Genomic DNA, 26,529 nt, shown 5'->3' with positions numbered 1-26,529 from the left:
TAAAAACAGGACCAGAGGAGGTCTAGACAATAGGTTTCAATTAATGCACCTTCTCAAGTTACAAATAAATGAATCAGGTTATGATACATTTACAAAACCACCTCCCAGTTTAAAAGGAAAAAGAAAATTGTCTGATTACTTTCTGCTTAATTTTCTATAAAAATTATGTGCCAACATCCATGATTGGTACCAGGGTACCAGCAAGTAATAAACACCCTATGATAAGTTATTTAGCACCCTTGAAGAGCAATTAACTGCTACACAGGACATGACTACTGCACAAAGGGAGATTGGCAGTGACACTTTACAGTTGTAATCAAGCCATTTTTAATCTAATTAGCACAGAAGGTCCAGTTTACAAAACAGTTCTAAGAACTGCAGGGATGTCCAGCCTTCAGGCTACCCAATCTTAGTCTTCAATTATTTAGTAACTGCCAAAAGTTAACGGCAGAAATGTTTTCCTGTTGAAGACAGGCTGATCATTAAATAAAATGGGTCAACAAACAGCTGAACATGAGCCAGAGTGTGCCCATGTGGCCATGAAGGCCAGTGGCATCCTGGCCTGGATCAGCAATAGAGTGGCCAGCAGGACCAGGGCAGGGATGGTCCCCTGCACTCGGCACTGGTGAGGCCACACTCAAATCCCGTGTCCAGTTCTGCGCCTCGCACTTGCAAGAAAGACACTGAGGTGCTGGAGCATGTCCAGAGAAGGGCAATGGGCTGGGGAAGGATCTGGAGACATATGAAGAGCTGCTGAGGGATCTGGGCTTATCTTGGAAAAAAGGAGGCTCAGGGGAAATCTGAATTTCCCCTGAATTCAGGGGAATTATTGTTCTCTACAACTGCCTGAAAGGAAGTTACAGTCAGATGGGAGTCAGCCTGTTCTCCTAATTAACATGTGACAGGACAGGAGGAAGCATCCTCGGGTTGTGCCAGGGGAGGTTTACACTGGATATTAGCAAAACATTTCTTTATGGAAAGAGTTGTCAAGCATTGGAACAGGCTGCCCAGGTAAGTGGTTGAGACTTGGTTTAGAGAGGACTTTGCAGTGCTGAGTTAACAGCTGGACTTGGTGAGACTTCACAGGTATTTTCTAACCTAAACAATTCTGATGCCAAAATTTCTAGTGTTGGCATCTTGCAGCACACCATGAAGCACACGAAGCCATTATCCAAACAGCTGCCACCTCTTCTGAAATGGGGCTGAAGGGCTATTCTCTCGCACCTTGAAGCTCTGCGTGGTCTATTCTTAACTTGTATGTAGAATGGGACTTTACACAGGGCTTCACTGTTTGATTTTATGAACATAAAATGCAAATAGGAATTACAGTAGTGAGATTGAGAGCAGATGCAAGGTTTAATTTAAATTTTTTTAGGCTACTATTCAGTTAAGAAAAAATGCTATAGATTAGTGTGATTTTATATACCAGAAATGTACAAAATTGAGAGAGAGAAATCTGAAAGAAGACTGTTCCTAGCATAGACCATTAAACATCTGAGCTACACTACAGGGATGAAGATACCCATGCAACCCACAAGCAGAGAAACCTGTCTGCACTCACAAAGAAATGAGATCAGTGTGGTTTCACATGTAACAACACAGCTCACAAAAAGGCTCTTGGGTTGTGCCCCACAGCTCATCCTTAGGCCCAAACAGATGAGTAGGTTTAAACTGATTAACATTTCCCATTTTCTGACTTGCAAACTGTCTGAAGACCTGGTAAGGAAGAGGAAACTTTTGTAATTTAGTTGTCTCCAGGCAACTGGATGGAGACACATGATGGCAACCAGACCCTGTGAATGCATTTTGTGCAGTTAAGGCCACTGTCTGTTCCACCATTCTTTGGGAAGTCATGTGGGGTCTGGCAGGTGTGGGAAGAACACAGAGACACCAAGGTTTAATGAGAATTGCATTTAAAAATAGGGAGCAAAGAAAGCTCAATTGACTAATTTAATTTACCAGTTTTACAGCTCCAGATCATGCCAATTTTGGGGTTATCAATTGCACATATAAAGACATTTCTAGTCATTAGTTTAAATAAAAACAACTTACAGAGATTGTCAATGAATTGATACATGTTTACAAACCTTGAGACACCTTATACATTGAACAACTCTGTTTAAATAGAACCGTAAGATTTTTTTTAATTAAATCATTGTAAATGTAGCTTAAGACTACATTTATTTAAAATTAATTTTAAATCAGAACAACAAGCATTAAAGTGAAAAAAACTCTACCAAAAGGCAAACAGAGAAAGCATGTATTTTTAAAGAACTACACCACAGAGAGTACAGTAAGTTTTTTATGCAAGAAATTGCTCAGCAAAACTATGACTCTCCAATCTAAAAAAGAGACAGCTTCAAGGGCATAGGGCAGATAGCAACATCATCAAAATTATAAAGGGATTAATTAAAAACATTATCTTATTAAAAAAGTAAAAAATATAAAGCATCAAATTAACCTAGTGGGATCAGATTACGAGAAAATAAAAAAATAGGCTTTTTTCGCTCTTGGATTCTCTGTCAAATGATACTTCAAGATGTAAAAGCTCATTCAAGTCTAAGAAGAAATTGCACAAAACCAAGAAAAGAAAACCACTGGCAATTACTTAGCAGATACATACAGCTGAAAATAACCAGAAGCTTGGAAAGTAGTATTTCAGAGAAAGAAATACTGTACATCTGCCCCATTGTTACTCCTCACTAGACTTGTAATTCTTCCATCTGTTCAAGCCAGGATGCTGTTCCAGATGGCATTTTGATCCTCAAAATGTTACATTTAAAAAAATATTAATGGAAATCAACCTCCAGAATTATTTTTGCTTGCCACACATACCAAATACTAGCCTGCAGTAGATACAGACTCCTAAAAACACTACATTTTCATTTTCAAAATCAATCTTTTGAGTCTGTAAGATAGTAAAACCCAGCAAGTAAAAAACAACCACCTTACTATCCCAGTTTTAAAAAGCTGTTTTTTTCTGGGCAGTCAGCTCAGTCAAGATCTTACCAATGAATCACTTCTGATCTGCCTGCAGATGCAGAGCACTTGCTATCCCAAGACCCTAACTAGTCCATAAAACTAAGACTATTGCTAATCCCAGAATCACTGGGATTAGCAATTATTCTAGTGATATGGAATGCAGCTGACTGCAGTTTAAAGAGGTCTCAGAGACGCAGGTTATCTTCTGCACAAATTAACACCCAGCCACTTTCCATACTGTGTGAATAAACTATGACCCACAATAATGACAGAATCAGAGTGTCATTATGCCTATCTAGAACTCCATGCTAAGGGTGATAATTTTTTCATTACAGTAAAATCTGGAAGGTTTAAATGGGAGCAGCTTTCATTTTTCATATCCATCTCTCCTTCAGGAGAATTTGTCAGTGTAGATTTAGCATGATGTCCCACACACAATGTCCATGGTTACGAGTAAAAGATCTAATGGGGATAATTACATTAAGGAGAACTGACTTTTTTCCCTTGGCTTTCCTATTTAGGTTGATATCTGCTTCCAAGCACTGAGGTGTAGGCATTCAAGTGGTACCTCTGCCCTTATGAGAGCACTTGGAAGTACTGCATCCAGGTATGGAGCCTCCAGCACAACACATGGACTTGTTGGAGTGGGTCCAGAGAAGGTGATGAAGACAGTCTTAGGAGCACCTCTCCTATGAAGATTAGCTGACAGGGGTTTTCAGCCTGGAGAAGAAAAGGCTCTGGGGAGACCACACAACAGCCTTTCAGTACAACAGAGCTGGAGAGTGATGTTTTCCAAGAGCAATTTGGAGTGTTAGGACAAGAGGAAATACCCAATCTAAACCAATCCCCTTACTTCAATGGTTTAGATTGGATACTAGGAAGAAATTCTTCACTGTGAGGGTGGAACAGGTTGCCCAGAAAAATTGTAGATGCCGCAGCCCTGGAAGTGTTCAAGGCCAGGACAGCTTTGAGCAGCCTGGTCTAGTGGAAGGTGTCCCTGCCCACGCAGGGTTTGGAACTAGATGATCCAATTCCCCATCAGTACTGTTTGCACAGGCATCCAGAGGCTCTGGCATTACCAACAAGCAAAATTTCACCCATAATTTCTGCATCAGAAAACCCATAAGTTATGAAAGGGAGGGCTGCTGATGACCTAACAGCAGTAAAGAACTGAAACCACTGTTTCCCAGAGTATTCCCTTCTCCAATACTATTCGAGATGAAAATGCTTTTCTTTTTATTTGTTCCTGGAGTACAGATCTATAGAACAAATAAATAAGGGAAAAGAAACAAGTGACATAAAAAATCCTGGAAAAATAAACTGGAGAAAGATATTTTATCATAATCACCATTAGCTTATAATTTAACTATTTTTTTTAAAGATTAAGCCCCATTAAGTGAATAGCCATAAATGGCATACACTGGAGAACACTAGAAATTCCATTATTCCACACAAAATGTGTGATTGTTCACATTATATTTTTCAGTAAAACATGTTATGAAGGTAGATTCAGTACTTCATCACTGAAATTATAACATGCAAATAAAGCTGAACTATTTTTTCAGACTACAGCATTCTTCTTGTTCCACTTTCTATTAAAGTATTGACTGAACAAGTATTTGCACTGCTTATATTAACCCCAACTTGTTAGCTGTTTTAACATTATAGGTACCAACAGACAATAGAGTATTTACTTGCTCTCTCAGATGTATAAAAATCAGTTTTCATCTCTGAAAATGCACAGTGCACAGACAACACTGAAATCCCTCTCAAAAACAATCTGACTTTTAAGGGCTCTATTAGCAGTAATAAGATTATTTAGGTAAACTGTTTTTTTAAATTACTCACACAGTACACAACATAGGGGAAGAACAGTTATTTCTATTACTCAGAAAAGACAAGTGGCAGTTCATTTAAAGATACACAATAAAAAGAGGGGTCTGCAATTTCAAAAAAGCTTACGCAAAAACTTGGTTGGTTTATTACAGGCAAAAGCTGCACAATTTCTAGTATCAGCACTTCAGCATCATCCTTAACTGTAAACATCCATAAAGCTGTCAGCAGCATACAACAAATGGCTAACTAATACATCCTATCAGCAAGGAAGTGCTGTATTTTTCTCACAGCCATGTTTGGGAGCTGTGTTAGCACTGGACTGGGGAATCAATAGCCATGATTCCCCTCTGCCAGATGTTATTTGTCTGTTTCCTGTTCATTGTAAGCAGAAATGGCCTTCCTATGAAAAATTAATTTAGATTTTGACAAAAAGCATTAACTGCCTGAATACTGTTTTTTAAAATGCAAAAAGTATGCAAAGAAAGTGATACTGAATAAACAACATTGGCATAGCATAGTAATATATGCTCTTTCAGTACAACAGCAAACAATGTAATCATAAGAGATGCATATAAAACAAGGAGTAAGAGGTACTTTTTATACAATATAGGAACAGCTTTTACATTTAGCACACCACTCTTCTGTACTAGCTGCTTTTCTAACTCTGTCACATTCCAGGTACTGGCTAAGCTCTATGCCTGGTGCAATAAAGTCAACAGTTAAATCTTCATTGACTTAAAGTAAAACATTAGACCAAAGCTAACTGCTTCAAAAATTCTAGGTTATTCAGCACTCTTGCAGAACTATATGCTCAAATTAATACTGAATTTAGAAGGAAAAACTAGAAACAACTTATCAAGCTGCCTCCTGTAAAAGAAAGCCAAAAAAACCCAAAATTATCTTGGGCATGCACAGGTATACAAAATGCTTTATACCAGCAAGAAGCTAATAAGGTTCCTGGCCCTAAAACTCCAATATAATGTAATCAGCTTAGAGTGTAGGAAAGCTGGAGCACACTAAAAAGAAATGGCCAGTTTCAAGAGCAATACAATTAGTAACCATTCAGTAAGTGCTACTGCACAGCATTATGCTTTAAAAATAGTTAAATAAAACATATTTGGACACTTATTCCTGCTGAGAAGCTTCAGAATTAGTCAAAGAACTCAATTTTAAAAGGCTAACAAGAACACAGATGACAAAGTACATGCATATATCAGATTATCCGATTTGTGCTTGCTTTTCAATGAGATCATCTTGTTCAAAAGTTACTAAAAAGCCTTGTTTTGTAGAAATAAAATCTAAAATTGCAGGTGGTAAAAGAAAACAATCAATATACTATTGTTTTGGTGGTTAAAATTTATGCAATTGCTTTGTAAAAAACACAGAAAATTTGTGGTTAGGAGACTAAATTTCATCTTTTTGGGCATTCCATCTTATTTGCTGAAAAGCAAATGTACAGGGAAAAGACAGTTATGTAATGTTATATAGCAAGTGACATCTGCATTAATGTCTTCCAGTTCTTGCCCAAAGACAGTATTTAGATTTCGTCCCCAGAAACTCTGGCACCAAGTCTTTTTAGAATGGCAGGAAGGTCCCTGAACATACCATCACGTCAAAACCAGTGACATAACAGCTCTCCAAGTGTATATAAACACATGCCACATTTGTCAGAAACAAGCTGAGTCATCTGACATACTTTATCACTTAAAAAACCCCAAAGTGAGGGAATATGAACACAGAGGTAACAATCTACTTCATGTATCAGAATAGTTTCTGTTCCACCACACTGACAAAAAACAGCATACCAAGTATTTAAAGGAAGTGCTATGAGGTTTAATCACTCAAATATGTATAAAAGCTCTTACCAGCCCTGTGTTACTGCTCACTGTGGACACAATAGCTGTGCAAAACCTTAACAATGGTAAGTGTCTCAGCAGTCTCTGCTTACTACACCAAGATAAAAGAGCTAACTTATTACCTCAGCCTCTGAAAGGTGGTTCATTCAAGTGTTCATACCTTAGCAACAGCTGTTATCTGCTCCAGTGCCACAGCATGAAGGTCTTGGTCTTTGCTTTCTACCAGCAGTTTCAGGGATGGCAGCAGGAGGGACTGGTTAAGCAGCAGCAAACATAATTCTTTTATACACTGAAATAAAAAGTAAATTCTCTCAGCGTGATCTCTGAAGATACTAACATCATCATTCACAATAAAATTTATGAAAATTTTCTGTCAAATACAAAATGAAAACCACACTTCCACAACAAATGAACTCCCTGTTGGAAACAAATCCTTGGAAACTAGAAAGAACAAATTTTTAAAATGTGGAATACTGGTTAAAGTGCAACATTTGTTAAATTAAGACAAGGCAGGTACTGAATCACCATTACAACCAGGAGTTTTACTGAAAAATAACAGCAGTCCCACAGCTCTCTGTGGGACTAACATATTTGTGCTTACTGAAATACTGCAAAACAGAGGAAGAAACACTGACAGACACCTGTGACAATTCTGTAATTCAATTATGCTATCAGAAAAGTGGACTAAAGAGGAAATAACAGCACATACCAGATTTGAATAATGTTTCTGTTGCAAAAAGCTTCAAAATTTTATACAATATTTTACACACAATTAAGGTTTATCAAATTAAGTTTCTGCCATTCATCTAGTTTCCTATATTTGATAATACAACATAAATTTAGCATCACACAACTTCAAGATAAAACTGTCCAGAAAATACCTTCTAAAAAAAGGTGTTTTATACCTTTATATATGAGGTATTTTTAACAGAACATCCCTCAACAAATCTATTGTGCACTTCTAAAACTTTACCTTGTCCCTTAGTTAAACAACCAAACAACATGTCCTACACGTGAGCTGTTTTATTTTCCTCAGTATTGTAATGAGTTGTCCATTTATATGTCAAAAAATATTTCAACCTACAAATTATATTATAAATCAAATTCTAACTTCCCTTTCCCTTTTTGTCATTTCTGAGAATTTAGGTTGCTTGTCACAACCACTTCTGAACGAGGCCCATCAGAGATGTCCCATTTTCCAAGGCACTTTACACGAGGGACTCTGGACATTGTATGGTAGTTACATTGAAAATGGTTTCCATCTCTTAAGAGATGCACTCTGTTTCACTCTAACAATTTGAGAGCAATTGTCAAAGGAGCTCATCAGCTAAATATTAAGCTAAGAGACTGCAAGTCATGTATTTTTTATGTCTTTTGAACTTTAATGATAACTGTAACAATTTAATGACCAAGATGATTCACACATTTAGTAGCATAGTTTCAGCAGCCGTGAGCCTAAAAGCCTAATTATTATTTGAAGATGAGGAGACATTAAATACTCCAAATATAATGTACTGCACAGATACATGGCTTTGCTTGGGACAGGGAGCTCTCTGGCTGTACTTGCTCAGTCTTTTCCAAATTTACACCTTCAAGAAAAACAGCCTAGAAGGATATATTCCATCACAGTAAGCTCTGAGTCACTTAGCAAGCCTTGTTCTCTTATTCAGACTTGCTCCTTTAAACTCATATTCAGTACTGCTACTGATTGTTGATGCTTAGAATCACACAGTATACTGAGTTGGAAGGGACTCACAAGCATCATCAAAGTCCAGCTCCTGGCCCTGCACAGGACCATCCCCCAGAGTCACAGCACATGCCTGAGAGCATTGTCCAAATGCTTCATAAACTCTGTCAATCTTGGTGCTGTCACCACTTCCCTGGGGAGCCTGTTCCAGTGCCCAACACTCCTTGGGAAAGAACTTTTTCCTAATATCCAACCTAAATCCCCTGACAAAACTTCAGGCCATTTCCTCAGGTCCTGTCCCTGTCACCAGGGATCAGAGATCAGTGCCTGCCCCTCCTCTTCCCCTCATGAGGAAGCTGTAACTGCAGTGAGCTCTGCCCTCAGTCTCCTCCAGGCTGAACAGACCAAGTGACCTCGGTCACTCCTCACATGGCTTCCCCTCCAGGCTCTTCACCATCCTCATGGCCCTCCCTTGGACTCTCTCTAATACATTAATGTCTTGTATTGTGGCACCCAAAACTGCCCCAGTGCAGAGCAGAGCAGGACAATCCCCTCCCTTGCCCAGCTGGCCATGCTGTCCCTGATGCCCCCAAGACAGGCATGGCCCTCCTGGCTGCCAGGGCACTGCTGGCTCAGTTTGAACTTGCCATCAACCAGGACCCCCAGGGCCCTTTCTGTGGCACTGCTGTCCAGCCTCTCATTGCCCAGTTGGTAAACCCAGGTTTGCCCCATCCCAGGTGCAGAATCCAGCACTTTCCCTTGTTAAACTCCACACTGTTGGTGATTGCCCATCCCTGTGATTTGTCCAGGTCTCTGCAGGGCCTCTCTATCCTTGAGGAAGTCAACAGCTCCTCCCAATTTCGTGGAATGGGCATGATTGTTGTGAATGATATGATGTGGATCAAGGAATAAGAAGACTAAATAAATACATTAAGCTTTGTCTGAGCATTCATATGCTTATTAAACTCATGGTAATTTCATATTCCACTGGATTGTTTTGAGCTGCATACCTGCCATTCTAGCAAACTTACTGAATGAAAAGTCATGGATTCACTCTACACTTCTTTTCTTGAAAATATGTATTCACACCAATATTCAGAAAAATAAATTCTGAGAGTCATAAAATACATCTGAGCAAAACAGCAATTTTATCATGCTTGGTAACACTTCCCTCTCAAAATCAGCTGGACAAGTAGAATAACTTTCTGCCTGATGGTAGCATGTCTAGCAGACATACTCAGTCTTAACTACCATACACAAGTACAGAAGAAGCCATAATCTCTTCTGAAGAAGAAAGACACATTCTAACAACTGCATTTCTTTTTCCACAGGAAGGGACTGGACAGCTTGCCAGCCATGGAAGACTGTCCAAGTATCAACTTGTATCACTGTCACTAATGACTACAGGGCTCCTCTGGACAGGAATTGAAAACCCAAGCCCAGGAAGGAAGGCATCACCCACAGCACTTCTTGGAGCAACATAAGTGGGTTTCTGTTCTGCAGTGAGCACTTGAAAGTGTTCAAATATCTGCTGCCTGCCATGAGAGGCACTGCTTAGAGGGGGTTTGATGTTATCTGTGAAAAGGTCAAGGGAAGCCCAATTCAAAATCTGAATTACCATGATTTAGCTGAAACTTTTGTATGACAACTTTTGTCCTCTCTAGTTATGCAGCTATCAGTGGCTCACTGTGACAGGCAAGGCAAATAACCCATATGTCATTGGAGTCTGTTTTGGGTCCAGTATTATTCAGTATTTTCATGGATGGCTTGAAGGGCCAGATAATGAGTACAAACAGCATTATGTCTGGAGAGGCTAAAAACAGACTCAAAAGCACCATTTAAATTCAACATTATCTGAAGAAAATTAGCAGACATAACTGTGGACAAAATCATACTATCTAAAATCATATATAAACCCCAGGAAAAACTAGTTACAAAAATTAAAAAAAAAGGAGACCAACTGTCTGCTGTATTATTACAGGAGATAAGTATCTCAGCCTCTAGGACCCCAAGGTGATTACAGATAAGGGACTAGATGCATTCTCCCATGTTAACTGACACATGACTCATAGGCTGAGAGAAGAACATGAGATATTCAGAGGAGTCACATTTTTAACAATTACGTAGTGGAGAAGGATTTATCCCTTTCTAAAGAGATTAATCAGGCAGTGCAGATGTTGGACAGTCCAAGCATGTGTCTTCCAGGCAAATAAAACAATGCTTTCTTCCACTAAAAGGAATGGAGGTATCTATCCATTGAATAATGCAAATTAAAACCCTAAACAAACAAACAACCCCACAAAATACCACCCTGCAAAGCAAACACAGAACAATTAAAGCTATGTAACTATCCAAAAGACATTTAAGAAGTACTTGGCTTAAAAAGCTAGATAGACCAGTAGGAATGGAATGAAATAAGTGGAATGAAAAAAAAGAGTTAAATCCTTCATGACTATATCCAAAGATGGTTTTTCTAACTTCTAGACCACAAGAATTGAAGTTATATGTGTTTTCCATTACAATCTTTGAACTTGGCAAGGTTGTAATGGGGGAGAATTGAATGGCATATGTTTTTCATGATAATTAACTGGTTTCAGTTTTTAAAATTCCATCATTCCAGATTTGTCATCTTAATCAGTCTATATACTGAAATGTCAAATCATCTAAACAGGTTGTCAGTGATCACATTTTCACCTTATTCAGCCACATAACTGCAAATCTGTCATTTGAGCGCCTAAGTACTGTAGCCATACAGACAAATAAATTACTTAAATTCAAACATGCCATTCCTCCTCTTCCCAAGCAGTGACTTACAGGAATACAGCCTATGTTTGTAGGTAACCGTACAACTACACATTTTATTGTGACTCCTTGTCACTGCACAGCATTCTAGCCATAAAAAGATATTTTACATCAGTAAGGCTGTTTAAATCTTGATGAGTGGAATAACTTCTGATCTGTACCTGTATAGTCATACCTACATGGTGAGCTCTTTCAACATCCTGTAATATTAAAAAAAAAAAACAAAAAAAAACCAAGAAAGGCATCTCCAACCAAAGCTGTATATCAATACCAAAACTCTGTTTAAACGGTGACTTGCCATGGAGATCATGGAGAAGTTTACTCAACTAAGAGAAATGCAAACCATGACCCTTCTTGAGCAGAACTCTTGGTGAACTGACTGCTGTATAAAAATGACACTCACAGGGATTTTTCTCGCTTGGTCACTGAGGTGAGGCAGAACATTCTACTTTGACAAAGTTCAGCTACTCCTATGCACACTAAGATTGTGAGTTTACAAGCTATAATGCATCATTTCAGCAGCGACAAAGAAAAGTTACATATAATAATTATACCAGTCCCAGGAACCTGCCTTCCACCAAAGAGTTTTGGTGGGATTAATAAATTAGTAAATGTACTTATCATTTCAGTTTACTGCCACCTTCTGGAATCACGTTTTACAAAGATTTCTGAACTTGATTCAGATGAGTGTGTCAGATTAGGGAAGAAAAACCAAACAACAAACAAAAACCCACACACCCACCTGTCTGTATTTTAAACAGAATGTGTTGTTTTTATTCTGCTTTTCTTCCTAACATCAGCTGTTTTCTATTACAGACAGTGACTGCATAAAGATAATTATACGAGATTAATCAGCCTACTAAAAATATGCACGACTACTCTGAAATTGTTGAAGTTTATTAAGAACTTCTCCAGTCTGTCTTCATTAATATACAGTGTTTACATACAAAACACTTCAATAATTTTATACTTAGGAGATGTTTGTATTGAAGTATGCATACATACTTAGGGAAGACAAGTTAGAATATCATAGTTACTACTTAGTAATTACTTGTATATTGAGGTTTTTTTCAATCACCATGTTTTTCAGGGGTTCCTCACTAATCTTTAAGGATTTATTGGTAAAAGAATTACTGATAATTCAAGCAACAATTTTTGCAACACTGATTTAAATGATAATAGATTATTAAAGCCTTTCTACAAATACATTACAGAATAATTTATACTGCCACAGACTTACAAAGATCAGCTAATCCAACCAGCCTCCAACTTGAAGCAAGTCCAATAATATTAAACTGCCCATGATCCAGTCAAAACCTAAATACCTACAAAGGTAGATTCTCCCTGTCTCTTCTTGGCATCCACCCATTCTAATATTTCACTACTTTAAAGATTAAAAATGTTGTCCTTGGGTGCAATGAGAGTTTTTGATAATGTAACATGTCTCTATTGCCTCTTGTCCTATAACTGAGCATGTCTGAAAAGAGACTAATTCCTCTCCTTGTTTCCTCATTTGACAACTTAAACACATGGTCTCCCATAGTCATCTCAAGACAGACTGAATCCAGTTCTCAGCCTCTCTGTTAGCTCTCCATTGGACTTGATCCAGTACAGAAACATCTTATCTGTAGCTGGGACCTTGAAACAGGACTCATAAACATGATACCCAAAGTTAAAACTTACCTTGACGGGGAGCATATGTTTTGTCTCATACAAAGAACGGCAAATTTTCAAAATTTCATTTCCTGTCTTCTCCTTTTCCTCAGGTGGGCACTTCTGCAGCATAAAAGTCCCCAGTTTCACCCAGGGATTATCATCTGTGCATGATCTGCCCAGTAAAAAAAGAGATGTATATAGAATATAAATATACATATAGCATTTTCTGTAGGTTGTTTCTCATGTGACTTAAAAGCACAACTTCATGAAAGAAAATGTAAGTTTTGAGACAAGTCACTGTCCATAATGCCATCACTCTTTCAATAAAACAAAGAAATTTAAATTACATGGAATTATGAAATGCTTATTGCAAACCCTGAGGAATTAGACACCAGATAAAGACTGATCAAATTGGAATAGCACAGGATCTCCTCCTGGCTTTACACCAGCTGATTTCCCAAGCAGAGTGGTATCAAGGGAGGGGTGACAGGAATCCAGCATTCCTAATTTTGTTTGTTTTGATCACATTCTAACAGCTTCTGTTTCTCAGTATCTGTCTCTTGCTTCTGAGAGGAAAATATTCAGCCAGATTCACATTTTAATTTTCAGGTCCAATGAGTATAGACAAAAATAAACTTCTCTCCACAGCCCATCCAAAAAGGGTCAGGAAGTGAAGTTACTTGCATCTGAACTCTGCTAGTAGATATGGATACAGTTACATTTGTTTTACATATTTATTTATTTAAAATGTTCTTTTAATTCCTCACAGAACCTCATGCTATGTCACCATTACAGAATCAGACATAAACAGATGGCAGACAGTAGATACAAGTAAATTTCATCATGCAGGATAGCAAACACAGTGCTTACTGTGAAGTTTTTTTTCTGTTGCTGCAACATTTTTACTTTTTTTTCACCTATAGTCATTATTTGGTAGATCATGGAGATATTTTGGATACTTTTGTTAGGAACAGGTGTACTGGCTAGGAGTGGATGTAGTGACAGAAATGGGTAACAGACCACTTTTAGCTGATAGCACAAAGCACAACACTGGAACACACCTACACTGCCGTTTTTCTAATGTAAATTAAGTTGATGCACTTCAGTTCCCACCTACAGTGGGCTAAAAGCATGCACAATTACAGCTTCTATAATGATTGTATTAAGCCACAATTACACAAACTCTATGTCATCCGTGCATAAACTTAAGAAGGTACAAGAACCATTTTAAAAATCACCCCATCAATTTCTCTGGTCAGTAAACAGCATCCCAAATACACAGTAAACCTTCTACTTTAGCTTAAAAAAAAAAAAAAAAAAAAAAAAGAACAAAAAAACCAACTCACAGCAGGACCAAAAGTGCCAATTTAGTATTATAATTTAGTGAAAATTAAGATACTCATTTAGTACATGTGACAAGAAGCAGTAAAGTGCTGTCAAAGTGCTGCTTTTCAAAGTTATTATTTTGCAGCAATTGTTAAAGCAACACATTAATATAATTGTAAATGGAGTCTGTTAAGAGAGTCTGTTGGATTGACATACCAAGTGTCTGACAGCTCTGGAGAGGACAACCACCAATATCTACTGTTTCATACATAAAAGCTCTCTCCTGCTCATCGTCCACTTCCAAAAGTACACACTGTGAACAAGTAAAGGCAGCCCCATACACAGCTGTCATTACAGCCCAAAATGAAAACCAGACAGAGAAGCTAGGAGTGGGAAACTCTGAATGCAAATTAAATAGAAGTCATTGTCTTTCTTCCTTCTGACAACTTAATTGAGCCTTTCCATCAGCCACAGTCACTGTGCACAGAGCTGTCAGAAGTCTGGCTGGGAACAGCAGAGCTCCTCCTCTCCGCTCCTTTCAACGTGAAGGGTTGAAACCCTAGATGCCAGATTATTCAGCAAACACAACATGAGGCACTGAATCTGTGAATCCCCAGTCATGGCAGAAGAAGAAAAAAATCCCTGAAACTCCATCTTTGCCACTGGTTAAAGGGATAGCTCCTGCTCTGTGATCCATTTCTTACTTAGAGGCCCAGAGTCAAAATCAATTTCCATTTCTATAGCTGCTGCCCCCGGAGCTCATTAAGAAAATCTCCTGGAATTTTCCATTAGAAGAAGGAAACAGAAATCACACTATAAAACACAAAAAATAAATGGAAAGATGCAAGGCCATGAAGACCTGCCATATGCGAATTTATTTAAGTAAATTATCAGATTATATAGTTTACATACATAATGCTTTACTCATCACAATTCCTTATAACTCCTGTGCCCTATTAACAACTATCTGCTATCTCTAATTAAACCAAAATTAAGTTACCAAAATCTGATACCAATAGGAAAAATTCAGTTTTCTTCTCTCCTGAATTTTACTTTAGTAACTGTGATTGTAAAAAAAATATTTCTCATCATGAAAAATGCAATGACTTCAAAACCACAGCAGAAACACCTTACATTTTTTCCCAACACCAAAAGAGGAAAAACCAGGATTAAGACTAAAAAAGTGAACTAAAGTACTGAATCTCTAACACTGGGGTTATTTCAGTTCCAAAACACCTTATCAATATTTATAATAAATATAAAAAATGCCTTTTGAATGTACGCAGCAAGTTCCAAAGGACTGCAGAGCTTCAGGTAATGTCAATAATTTTTTTTTAAGAAACACCTTTATGAAATGTTTAAAATGACATCTGACTATGAGCCATCTGGGTGGAGAAGCATGCATGCATAACAAGGGTATGAAAATAAAATTTTAAGAAGTGTACAGCTTTGAGTGCTGACTGAAACAACCAAGCTACCTCTCTGTTTTCTCACAGTAAACACAGCATATTATGACAAGAAGAGAATCATACTTGTGATAATAAGTATTATTTTACCTGGAGTGTTTCAGAAAACAAGAACTCAAAAAACCATTAAGTATGGACTTACTAAGAGGTTACAAAAAAAACCTCTTAGTAAGAGGTTACAAAAAAAACAAAAAAAAAATAGAGGTTACAAAAATTAAAAGCCTACCAAAAACTCCCTCAAACCTTAGTTCTTTTATTTCTCCTTCCCTTTAAACCTTTTACAGAATGTAAATTGTGTTTTCCAGCTTTATATTCAATTCTAAGTATTAGATATTTACTGCTACATTGAAAACCTAAATTCTAAATATTCACATGACTCACACTTAAATTCCCCAGTTCCTGTAAGGATTGTTACATTGGCTGGAAACAATAAGCAATAATGACCCTCCTCCTGAAGGAGAGGAGGAAAAAAAGAGTAAAGAGTAAACAAAAATGTTAATACATATAATTTTAACTTCTTGATGCTTTCCTCTTTGCTCAAAAATTTGTTAATACAACTTGCTTTAAAATGAAATTGTTGAAAATACTGCTAAGAAAACAGTTCCTGTTCTTTACGCCCAACCATCCTAAAGATAGGCTTTTCAGGAACACATGCACACATACATCCATAAACCCCATGGCTGCTAAGCATAGCTGAACGCTGTTAACGTGGAATTATGGAACAGGGGAGAAGAGGGAAGGACTGTGTGTAATTGCCTAGGAGCCATAATAACTCCTTTAGACTCTAAAAGAGTTATGATACAAGTGACCTAAGTATTTGCAGAAATTTTCACTTCTAAGATTGATGAAGTCGAAGAGGTATTCCCCACTCTGAAATTTGATCCACAGTTAGTTGTGACTACACCTTTTATTTCTTTCTTTCTGGTCTTCACTGTAGGAAGTCAGACTGAAGGAACATAACACCAAGAGGTAGATATTATAATGTATTTTTTTTTATGTACTCTGTAACAGAACAGTAGCAAAGAACTGCCCATATACAAGAAGGGCTCTCCTTTCACAAACTCTTTCGTCTTTCTGTTCAACACAAAGAAAACAGATTTTGCTCATTGCAGCAGTATTTCACTTGACCTTTTGTTCTTTAAGTTTTAGATTTTTGTTAAAGGCATTATGTAGATTATAAAAAAATTGACAGTTCCCACACACCGAGGCATCCAATTTGCAATTACAATCAAAACTGAAACTTAAAATGGAAGTTGAAATATGAATTTGTGACAGATCCCACAGCAGTCCTTGTAATTCTTAATGTACTGAAAACAATTTTTGGCTTGTAAAACTGTCACTAAAGAATTTAGGTTATTCCTTATCCAGAAATTCCAAACAAAGTGCAAGCTTGAATGTTAAAAACTTTTACAGGTTACCTTGTAACCCACCAGTTCTCTACACAAACATAAGATAGTTACTCTTCAGAAAAAGATAGCCTTAACTTTTCTGAAAAATCAATGCACATAAACACTTTGCGTGTGGATGTAGTCCCCAAGTTAAAATAGGTTGTAATCAATACCCCTAAGTAATCCAAAATAAATACCACTTAATAACCTAACTACCACTCTAACCTAACTACTGTCAGACATGGCTAGCCAAAATATTTATTAATATTACTTCTCTCTGAAAGATGCATGATCCTTGCCTCTCCACATGAGTTTATTTGAATACTTATATCTTAGGAGTCATTAGTTAAAAAATTAGTTTAAAAATTTAGCTGCTGTATTCTATACATTCAAATTTATTTAGAAAGTCACAAAAAAAAACCCCAAAGAACTGATAAAATATTTTATTGCCTATAGTCTGGATGTTCCAAATTACTACTTCCAGTTAATATCCAATTTATGGGTGTAATTCTGAAGTCTTATAATTACTTTAATCTTAAATTGGTTTGGATGCTTTATTCAGAGACAGAAATAACAGGTAGTGGTCTAGACAAGAGAAGTGCCATTTCATGGTACCATTACCCTTGCAGGCCTCCTGCAGACTGTCTGCCACATCCATCTGAACATCATCACCTTTCAGAGGCCTTTCTGCAAAGTGTAACTTTGAATATAAAGAACAGTCAGAACTTTCTGTTCTTTTCGAATGGACTCTGTTTATACTGCTAAAAACAAGAGCAAAACACGTAGCTTGAAATTATAAGTAGACAGAACACTGTCCTGTGCTACAGTTTAGGCAATAAAATGTTTTTTTGCCTTCCTTCATCACAGAGACTACATATGTGTATATACAGGTTTTACAAGAAACTGATTGATTCAACTCTGCTTTAAATAAACCATTTATTCTTCCCACTATGACCCTTTCCAAAGGATGCACTCCTACCAGCCACTGACTATTCAGCTACTGGACTGAAAACGACATGATATCAAGCTAGACTTTGAACTCTTTTCTTACATGGCTGTTTGAAGAAACACTCACCCATTGCTCCTGTCCATTGGTGGCCAAGCCTGAAGCAGCAGGACCAAGTGCTGAAACTCAGACAGACTCTGACTGGACTCCAGAAGTCCCAGGAAGAGATGGTATCTTTTTTCTTCATTTTCAATATCTGTTATCTCTACCTGAAAGAGGCAAAAACAAACAAACAAACTAAACCAGATTATTCTTTTACCCCCAGAAATCAATGATTCAAAAGCAATTGACAAATTATCTGTGAAGAACATCACTGCTTCAAAATGCAGGAAAGACAGTGAACATAATTTTCCCAGAAACCCATTTTCTTATCTCTCATTTTCAACTACATGCAAATAAAATGCGAGAACACAGAAGCTGTGGAATGACTGAGGTGGACATTCCTAGAACAATGTAATCTCACACAAGTACATACTTTGATTAGTTCAGAGGATCAGATCTGTGTCTTCTTCAAACAAACAAAAATTCCCTATATTTCTTTTTCACAATGTACAGACATACACACACACATTTTCAAAGAACAGCTATGTCCAGTGCTTTCCTAATATGTACTACTCTCCCCCATCCATGAAAATTCAATAGTTTGATCTGAATTTACAGCACCTCATCTTTTCTCACCTAGAAAAGAGCCTTGAAAGATGCTTCTCAATTAATCTCCCCTGCAAAGAACACTTGCTAACAATACAGTATTTCTCTGCACAGGTGTTTGAACCTAAGGGAAAATAAACCCACTGCCCTATCAGCTCCCAGACAATTCTGTCTTGGGACAAGTGCCTATCTCTGTTGCAAACCTGCAGCTTTTGCCTGGACTTGAATTCACTCCAGTTGATGACAGGTTCTTTTAAATGTAATTACTGCCTGCAGTTTCAGGGTAAAAATGTGCAGGTTAAAAGGTCTGACTGTCAAAGGAAGGTTGTTGTAAATGAGAAGCAACTTGCTACTAAATAAGAAATAACTGCTGTTTAAAAGTTTGGATATCACACCAGGAGGGCTCTCACAAATGGAATAACAATTCGCTGCCTACCTGACAGACACAAGTTTTTAGAGTTTAACAATTATTTGTTACAATAACAAAGTAGCTCCCTCTGTATTATTAACACATTTTTACGCTGAACTTTTCTTCCAGAGTCCAGAAACTTCCAGAATATCAAACACTTCAGTTTCATCTTATAATTCTGCTGAAGATACACAGCATTAAATGTTAACTTTTCTGTTTCAGCCCAAGTAGTTCTAAGACTTCAAACATGGACAAAGTCTTCCTTAGTTCTACAGCTACTCTGAAAGATTAAAGATCGCATCCCAATCTCTTCAAAGTGGCTCTGATACATCAAGGGCAAATTTTCAAAAGAGGCTGGAAAACAAACATTACTGATGCATTTATTGAGTTGCCTACATAATCTGGGACTTTAAAATATTTAGTGTTGAAAAACTGTTTGCTTCTGTCTCCAGAGTATATCTGAAAGCACCATACATTTCAGATAGTGAAAAATGTTCCCTAGATCTGTCCACTTGAAATATTTTTCTTTACTGCAAATGTCACATAGCAGACATCAGTTACCCACTTGTAATATATATACTTGATAATGTATAGTATTATAATACTAGATATTGAAATGGCAAGGTTGAGAAGAGAAAGGAAATAAACAAGAAAGGAAAAAAGAGACAGAAGATGTTAACCTCTAAGGCTCCAAAATATTTACCATTTTAGCAAGTTAAGTACTGGCTAGACAACAGAAGCTCTCACACTGCTTACCCATCCCCAAACCTCCTTCTCAGAAAACTAGCTCTTTATGTACTGAAACCAAGTACATACCATTCTGGATGGCCCACTGAGTACATTTTACTATATCTTCACAAACAGCACATTACTTCAAAACAGAGACTAAATTTTAAGATCTTTCTAATGATAATCATAAAAATGGCAATAAATGGTAAAGACAGTATGAATACATGAGAAAAGCTATCACAGAAAGCCCCTACTAGTAGCAGAGAGCAGATCAGACATCCTACTCAACATGAACTGAATTCCAGGAATTCTGCCTAATAATGCATCTTTACAGATTTTGGTTTGCATTTTTTATGAGCTTAATTCATCTAGCACCATTATTTTGTGTTTTGGACAGCTAGATCCTTGCAACATGATTGCTCATGACAGAACACATGTTAATTCAATTGAAGTCAATCAGAAGAATTACCTTTCTATTCTCAAATAAGAGAGCATTTCTGCAGCATTTCTCTCTACAATGGCATTTTTTCAAGTCACCTATGTTTCTCAATAAGAGTAATAAAAATTAAGTGAACTTTCTATGGCGTTAATGATTTGTGTTTTTTAAGAAGACTAGAGAAAATTCACTCTTTTTATGACATTTTAGATGCATGTCACTTCCCTTTAACGTGAAACAAGAGAGATGTCGGTGACAGTTCCTTGCTAAAAGGAAGCAATATCTTGAAACAGCACATAGGAATGGGGTTTTCATTTATATTTACTATGTGTCTGTATGTATATGTATACATACATCTAGACAGACAGATGGATTGATCTATATAAAACACACAGAGAGAACTTAAATTTTGCTCTGTATTACTGTCTTTGCTTTCTGAGTCTGGGGAGAGCACAGTGAGGAAGCAGACACCTCCCACAGCAGAAACAGAGCAAGCTCTGTGTAAAAAGGTAGAAATTTCACCTTCACAAAGTGAAAGCTAGCTGAGTTGCTGTGGCTAGTCATCTCAGTTTTGTTGTAATAATAGATTAATAAAAAATCCACTTTTATTTGAACACTCTCTTTGTAGCAATTTTGGATGATCTATTCAGATGACTCTGAATGTTGTACTGGGTACTGGGACAATAGCACTCTGCTTTTCCTTCTTTTTTTTTTTAAACAAAACCCCAAAACATCTTTCTAAACCGCTCTGAGGTTAATCATGCCAAGATAACCCACCATGAACTGCTCAGAGCCCTCTTAACACAAGTGCCTGTAAAGAACCTGTCAATAAACAGAATAACGAGGCCCAAAACTAGGCATGAACTTCAGATGAACCCAAAGAAATATGAAAAAAAAAGTGGAATAAAAAAATCAAACAAACCACAAAACAACAAAAGCAAGGAAAAGGGAAGCAGGGTTTTCAGTTTTAACAACAGATTTGCTCAATTCTGACTTGATTGTCCTCAGTTTCAGGCAGTCTCTTTGGCAGTAGAACACAGCTGGCATTATGTTTCTCATTAAAAGGCTGCACAAATATTTACCACAATGGGAAAGTCAATTAGGGGAATTAATTGTAGAAATTATCCTCATGATAGATTATAAAACAAAATACAAATTAAGTAAAGCCAAACCTTATGTTAAACTGTTAAAACACACAATTTCATTACTGAGGGACTACATATGTTCAGAAACGAGAATATACAAACATCTGCATATGTTAATGGTTCCTTCAAAAAAATCATACAGGAAATTCTCAAAGCAAAATCCTGGCTACACAAACTGCATGAGCTTGTCATAGCCTACAAGAGATTCATTGTTGAATTAAAAACTCTGTGAACTTAAAATTTCTCTTCAAATAAATCCAGCTTTTCTGCCTTACGATCAAATCTTTTGGACTTACCTTAAATCTTACAAGACTCTTTCCTCACAGATTAGATCCTATTAGATGCCCAAAATGTTGAAGGCACTCAGTTTATCAACTTTCAGTGCACTAAGTTTTGACTCATAATGTTATTCTACAGGTTTGTTATTTGATTCATACTCATCACCTGTGGTATGGATGAAGGAGTCCAAATATGAAAAGTTGCCTCACAAGTTAGTTATGTAGCTTCTGGAAACCTGAAGTTTTACAAAAACTGTAAGATGATGCACTTGAAGAATGATGAAGTTTAATAAAACTGTGGAAATCACACATGACTGATAAGAAAAGGCCTTTGGCATGGCAGAGGAGTGAGATAATGTACCAAACTAAAACACTGCAGAATCAGTGGTTTAGTTTGATACATCATCTCACTCCTGAAATCAAAGTTAAAACCACTATTTACAGCAGCTTTGGAATGTAGCTGTATCTGAACTGTGTCCTTAAGTTCTAGATATCCACTAATGTAATCCTGGTCTCCTGATCCAACAGGACAGACACATCTGATAGACTTGCAAATGCTTTATTGCTAAAACTATTTAATTTGACAATCTGGTGCTGACTGACTTGGTTGATGAGAGTGCCTTTTGTTTGAAAAAAAAAATGGAAATGCCAATAAAAAGACCCAGTCAATTCAACTCTCTCCTTCCTCTGAGATAATAGAAAAATGCTATTTTTGTATGAGAATGGTGAGCAGGAAAACTAATGCAGACAGACTCCGACCTCCCTCTGTCCACTGGTATCTATTCTGCAAATTCAATTTTACTCTGGGTCAGTGTGACAGAGCCACAGCTTTCATCAACAGATTTTGCTGACTACGAAGGAGATAAATTATAAGGATGTTTATAAATGAAATCAGAAAAATATTTTCACTATAATTGCTTGTTTATTGAGAAAAGCTATATCCATGATTAAAAGCAACTCCCTGTCCTCAAGGCAGAAAACTTTGCTGTTACCAAGGAATGTAACCAAAAGCTTACTGTTTTACATGATTATAAAATTAATTTTATTGCATCTACCAGATGGTAAATGTAAGTATTTCAAAATATGTTCATGTTCAACACTGCAGCGTAAATTTGAATTAAAATGGCATTGAAAATAGAAACACTAAGCAGGCATTGACTGGTCCCTTATTGCTACAATAGACAATTGTTCTGCAATTTCTCAGAACTTCCTTGTAAAATGCTGATTTTACGTATCTCCCCACCCCCCCTGCCCAAGCTGTAGTGATAGAGAATTTATCTGTGCTGCATCTCAAAGTAATAGGCAGATGTGACATCAAAGATTTTATTCAGATTTGAGATAGGGAACACTGATGCTAAAATTTCCTTCCACTCATCAGACAGGGCTTAACGTGGTTTATAAAGAACAACTGAAAGGACTGGTAGCAGTTTGACTGCATTCCTGTAACTGCCATCTTGATGTGCTGTTCATGGCTCAAAAATTCAACAGCCTTGCCCCAAAGAGTTCACAATCTAATTAACTAAATCAGCAAAGAAAATACTGTCCTTCCTATATAACAGGCCAGTAGGGTTTGGTCACTGAAGAAAGCAGTCCTTCCACTTTGCATGTTAGGCTGTAATCTGTCATTCCCTGCTCTGCTGGTATCTTTGGAGCTACTGAAAGTCTGCACAAATATAAGTTACTGAAACCTACCTCCAGTACAAGGCTGCAAAGTTAAAAGTTTTTTACAAAGGACATATAAAATTACAAGTTAAATAGAAATCTTAAAGTCAATTATTGCTAATATGAACACAAATGTCAAAAATCAGTCAAAAAACCCCAAAAAACAAACACAATCTGCAACACTATACAACTCTTCCTGAAATTGCATAGCAACTGACTCTGCACATGTAAGATTAGGAGCTTTTAAAGGCTGTTATTTATTTCATCATCTTCAAACTGTTTCAAGATGTTAGAAATCCTATCAGCTTTGATGTTAGACACATTATATACTTGTGAAACAATGCAAAACCACAAGCCCATATTAAACATCTTATTCAAGATCTTCACATGCTAGAGCAACAGTAAACCCTTTTTCAAGGCAAAACCAAAAATGCTATACCCTGCAACATACACCAGCATCCCATTATTTCTAAACTAGGATTTCTTTTAAAAAAATCCACATTAAACAACTTGTAAATTGTGATTGAGGGGAAAATCCTCCAGGATACAACAGGGTCAGGCTGGAGAGACTAATAACAGGCTTGGAAAAACAAACCACGATATCATTCAGCCACTGGTCCATTAGTATATGGGCAAGGATACAAAGGATGGAGAAAGTCAAGGGCAAAGGAGCCTGTCAGCTTTAAACAGGCTGTTTTGATCTTGCTTTCTCTATCAACCCTAGTTCACATTTTGATAATTCTACTTTCAACACATTTTAGTAAATGGAAGTTTATGTGGTATTAAGTCACAGCTGAGAGATAGCAACTTTTAAAAAATAGCTTCATTGGCCTCACAAAATGCTCCTGTATAATAACAGGATTTAGCTCTGGTTTAATGAAAAAACACAACAGCTAAAACATGATCCAGTTTGTTGCAGATTAAATTCCCTTGCTTGAAAGCAGCTTTTTGCAAGGCTATGCTTAAGGAGTTTTCCCAGTTAATGCAAAGCAAGTTTTATTAAGGGATAGTTACTTAAAAACAACAAAACCAACCAACAAAAAAAATACAAAAATCCCCAACCACATTCCAAGGACTGTGTCAGGGAGGTTTAGGCTGGATATTGGGAAAAGGTTCTCCACCAGGAGGGGTGGCTGGGCACTGGAAGAGGCTCCCCGAGAAGTGGGCACAGCACCAGCCTGACAGAGCTCAGGAAGTGTTTGGACAGTGCTCTCAGGCACTGGGTGTGCCTTGTGACTCCTGGGGTGTCCTGTGCAGGGCCAGGAGCTGGACTCATTGACCATGGGCTGCTCTGACCTAGACTGAAAGCCATAAACACTGTCTGACAGACCAGAAGGAAGTGTCTGCTATCAAAACTACAATCTTAGAGCAATCAATTCAAAATTAAAACTGAAGTCAAGGGTTTTGCATGAACAAACCCACTGTTCACAACCCGTGCCTTATATCCCAGAGGAGGAAGAACTCTGAAGTCAGGTGTTCTTGCACTTTCCTGAGAGCTGGGCTTCGCATAGTAAAACTGTTATTGAATTCTGAGCACATATGCAAGCTTGCTGCATGCAGAAACTAAAGAGATGCACATAATAGAACAGGTAAAATCCTGCTCAAATTAAAGCCAGTGTACAAGATATGCAAGTTATGAGATTCAAGTTAAAAAAACAAATCAACAAGAAGCCTACTGGTGATGAAACAAACTAAGGCTCAGCCACATGTTGAGTTCTTATAGAAATACTCAAGAACATTTTTCTTCTGAAGTGATTTATATATTGTTTAATTCCTTATCTGCTTCATATGCAGCTCACTAAGAAATGCATATAGATTCAATAAACACAAATGTGTTGCCTAATGCATAAAATGAATAACTCGTGCAGAAAACAAAATCCATTCATTTGTATTCTGCAGGAGACTATGTCCTAATCTGCAAGTACAGAGAAAACCTCTGAGGGCTGTACATAGATATTGGTAGGGAGAATAACAGCAAATAATGAAAAAGAAAGAGGCTTTTGAAAGACTCCTATAGCTAGCTAGATGGAACTGAAAGAGACAGGACTAACATACATTATTTAAATTGTATATTGACTAGGCGTGACTAGTCATATTGACTAATATGTAAAAATTTGGATGCAAGTATAGTTAAAACCAACACTTGTGCAACATGAGGGACTCACAGACATGTTAAGTAATCTTCTGTGTATGCACCAACTACTAATCATTGTTATATAATTCAGAATTTATATATTATATAAATACTCTAACAGATCAGACAACAGCATTAGAAGATACAGCCCAGAAATGACAAGATTTTCATCTTTATATATGTCTTTTAAGCTGTTAACTCAGCATCAGCCATTTCCTTCCTACGATACACAAGTGGTTTCTAATTTTCCCTTTTAATCATCACTACCATCAAGCGGCATCCACAAGCTCACAGTATTCACCCCTATGCATAAATGCTGTCTTGATAACCAAAGTCTGCAATTCTGGCTAATAAAGAAAAATTCTTTTAAAAGCTGTTTACATGTAAGTGAAACATTTTCAGAATTAGTACTTCCAAAAACATCTTCCTGCAAATAGGCAGGACTAGAAAAGTCAAAGATATATTTCTACAAAGAAAGACTCCAACTAAACTAAGACACTGTCTTACAGGAACAGAAGATTGTTGATGTCAACTCCAATTATTTCAGTATTACTCTTTCCAGTTAAAAAAAAAGAAAAATTCCTTCATTGTTGTTATCATCTAGGCAGGAGCAAATAAAATACCAGGTGGATGGTTATCACAAAATTATTTAAGCTGTAAAAACTGAAATAAGTGAGTAGCTCTGTTGCAGCCATAAAAATAATCTGAATAGGGCAGGCAGCACCTGTCATACCAAATGGCATTACAGAAGCACTGCAGTTGGTGGTTTTCTTTTTGATTTGGTGTAGCTGATGCAGTCACAGTCTTGATAGCTGGGTCCCTGAGTAACAATAGCAGCAATGTGGAAAAAGAACCCCTTACTCTCTCAATCAACATGAAATATCACAAATTCCTATAAAGTAAGAACTATTTTAAGAATACCTGAGTGAGGTCCCTCAGATGATACAGAGTTTGCAGATCTCTAGATAAGAATTGTCAACAAGCACAATGGCTGATGGAATAAGAAAACTGTTTGGAAAAAAGGACAGCATCTATTGTCACAGTTACTTATAAAAACACACTCATTTAAGATACTAACACTAA

The 26,529-nt window shown here is 37.1% G+C and overlaps 1 protein-coding gene across 1 annotated transcript in view; it reads right to left on the bottom strand.

Moving 5' to 3' along the window:
- Positions 1-26,529, bottom strand: part of NBAS (NBAS subunit of NRZ tethering complex) — a 161,210-nt gene that overhangs the window by 2,334 nt on the left and 132,347 nt on the right. The window contains 3 exon segments of the mRNA XM_036380093.2: positions 6,835-6,963; positions 12,847-12,991; positions 18,075-18,214. Coding sequence (XP_036235986.1) covers positions 6,835-6,963; positions 12,847-12,991; positions 18,075-18,214 — 414 coding nt within the window.

Source organism: Molothrus ater, chromosome 3 (assembly GCF_012460135.2).
Source record: "Molothrus ater isolate BHLD 08-10-18 breed brown headed cowbird chromosome 3, BPBGC_Mater_1.1, whole genome shotgun sequence".
Taxonomy (NCBI): Eukaryota; Metazoa; Chordata; class Aves; order Passeriformes; family Icteridae; genus Molothrus; species Molothrus ater.
This window is presented reverse-complemented; position numbering and strand designations above follow the sequence as displayed.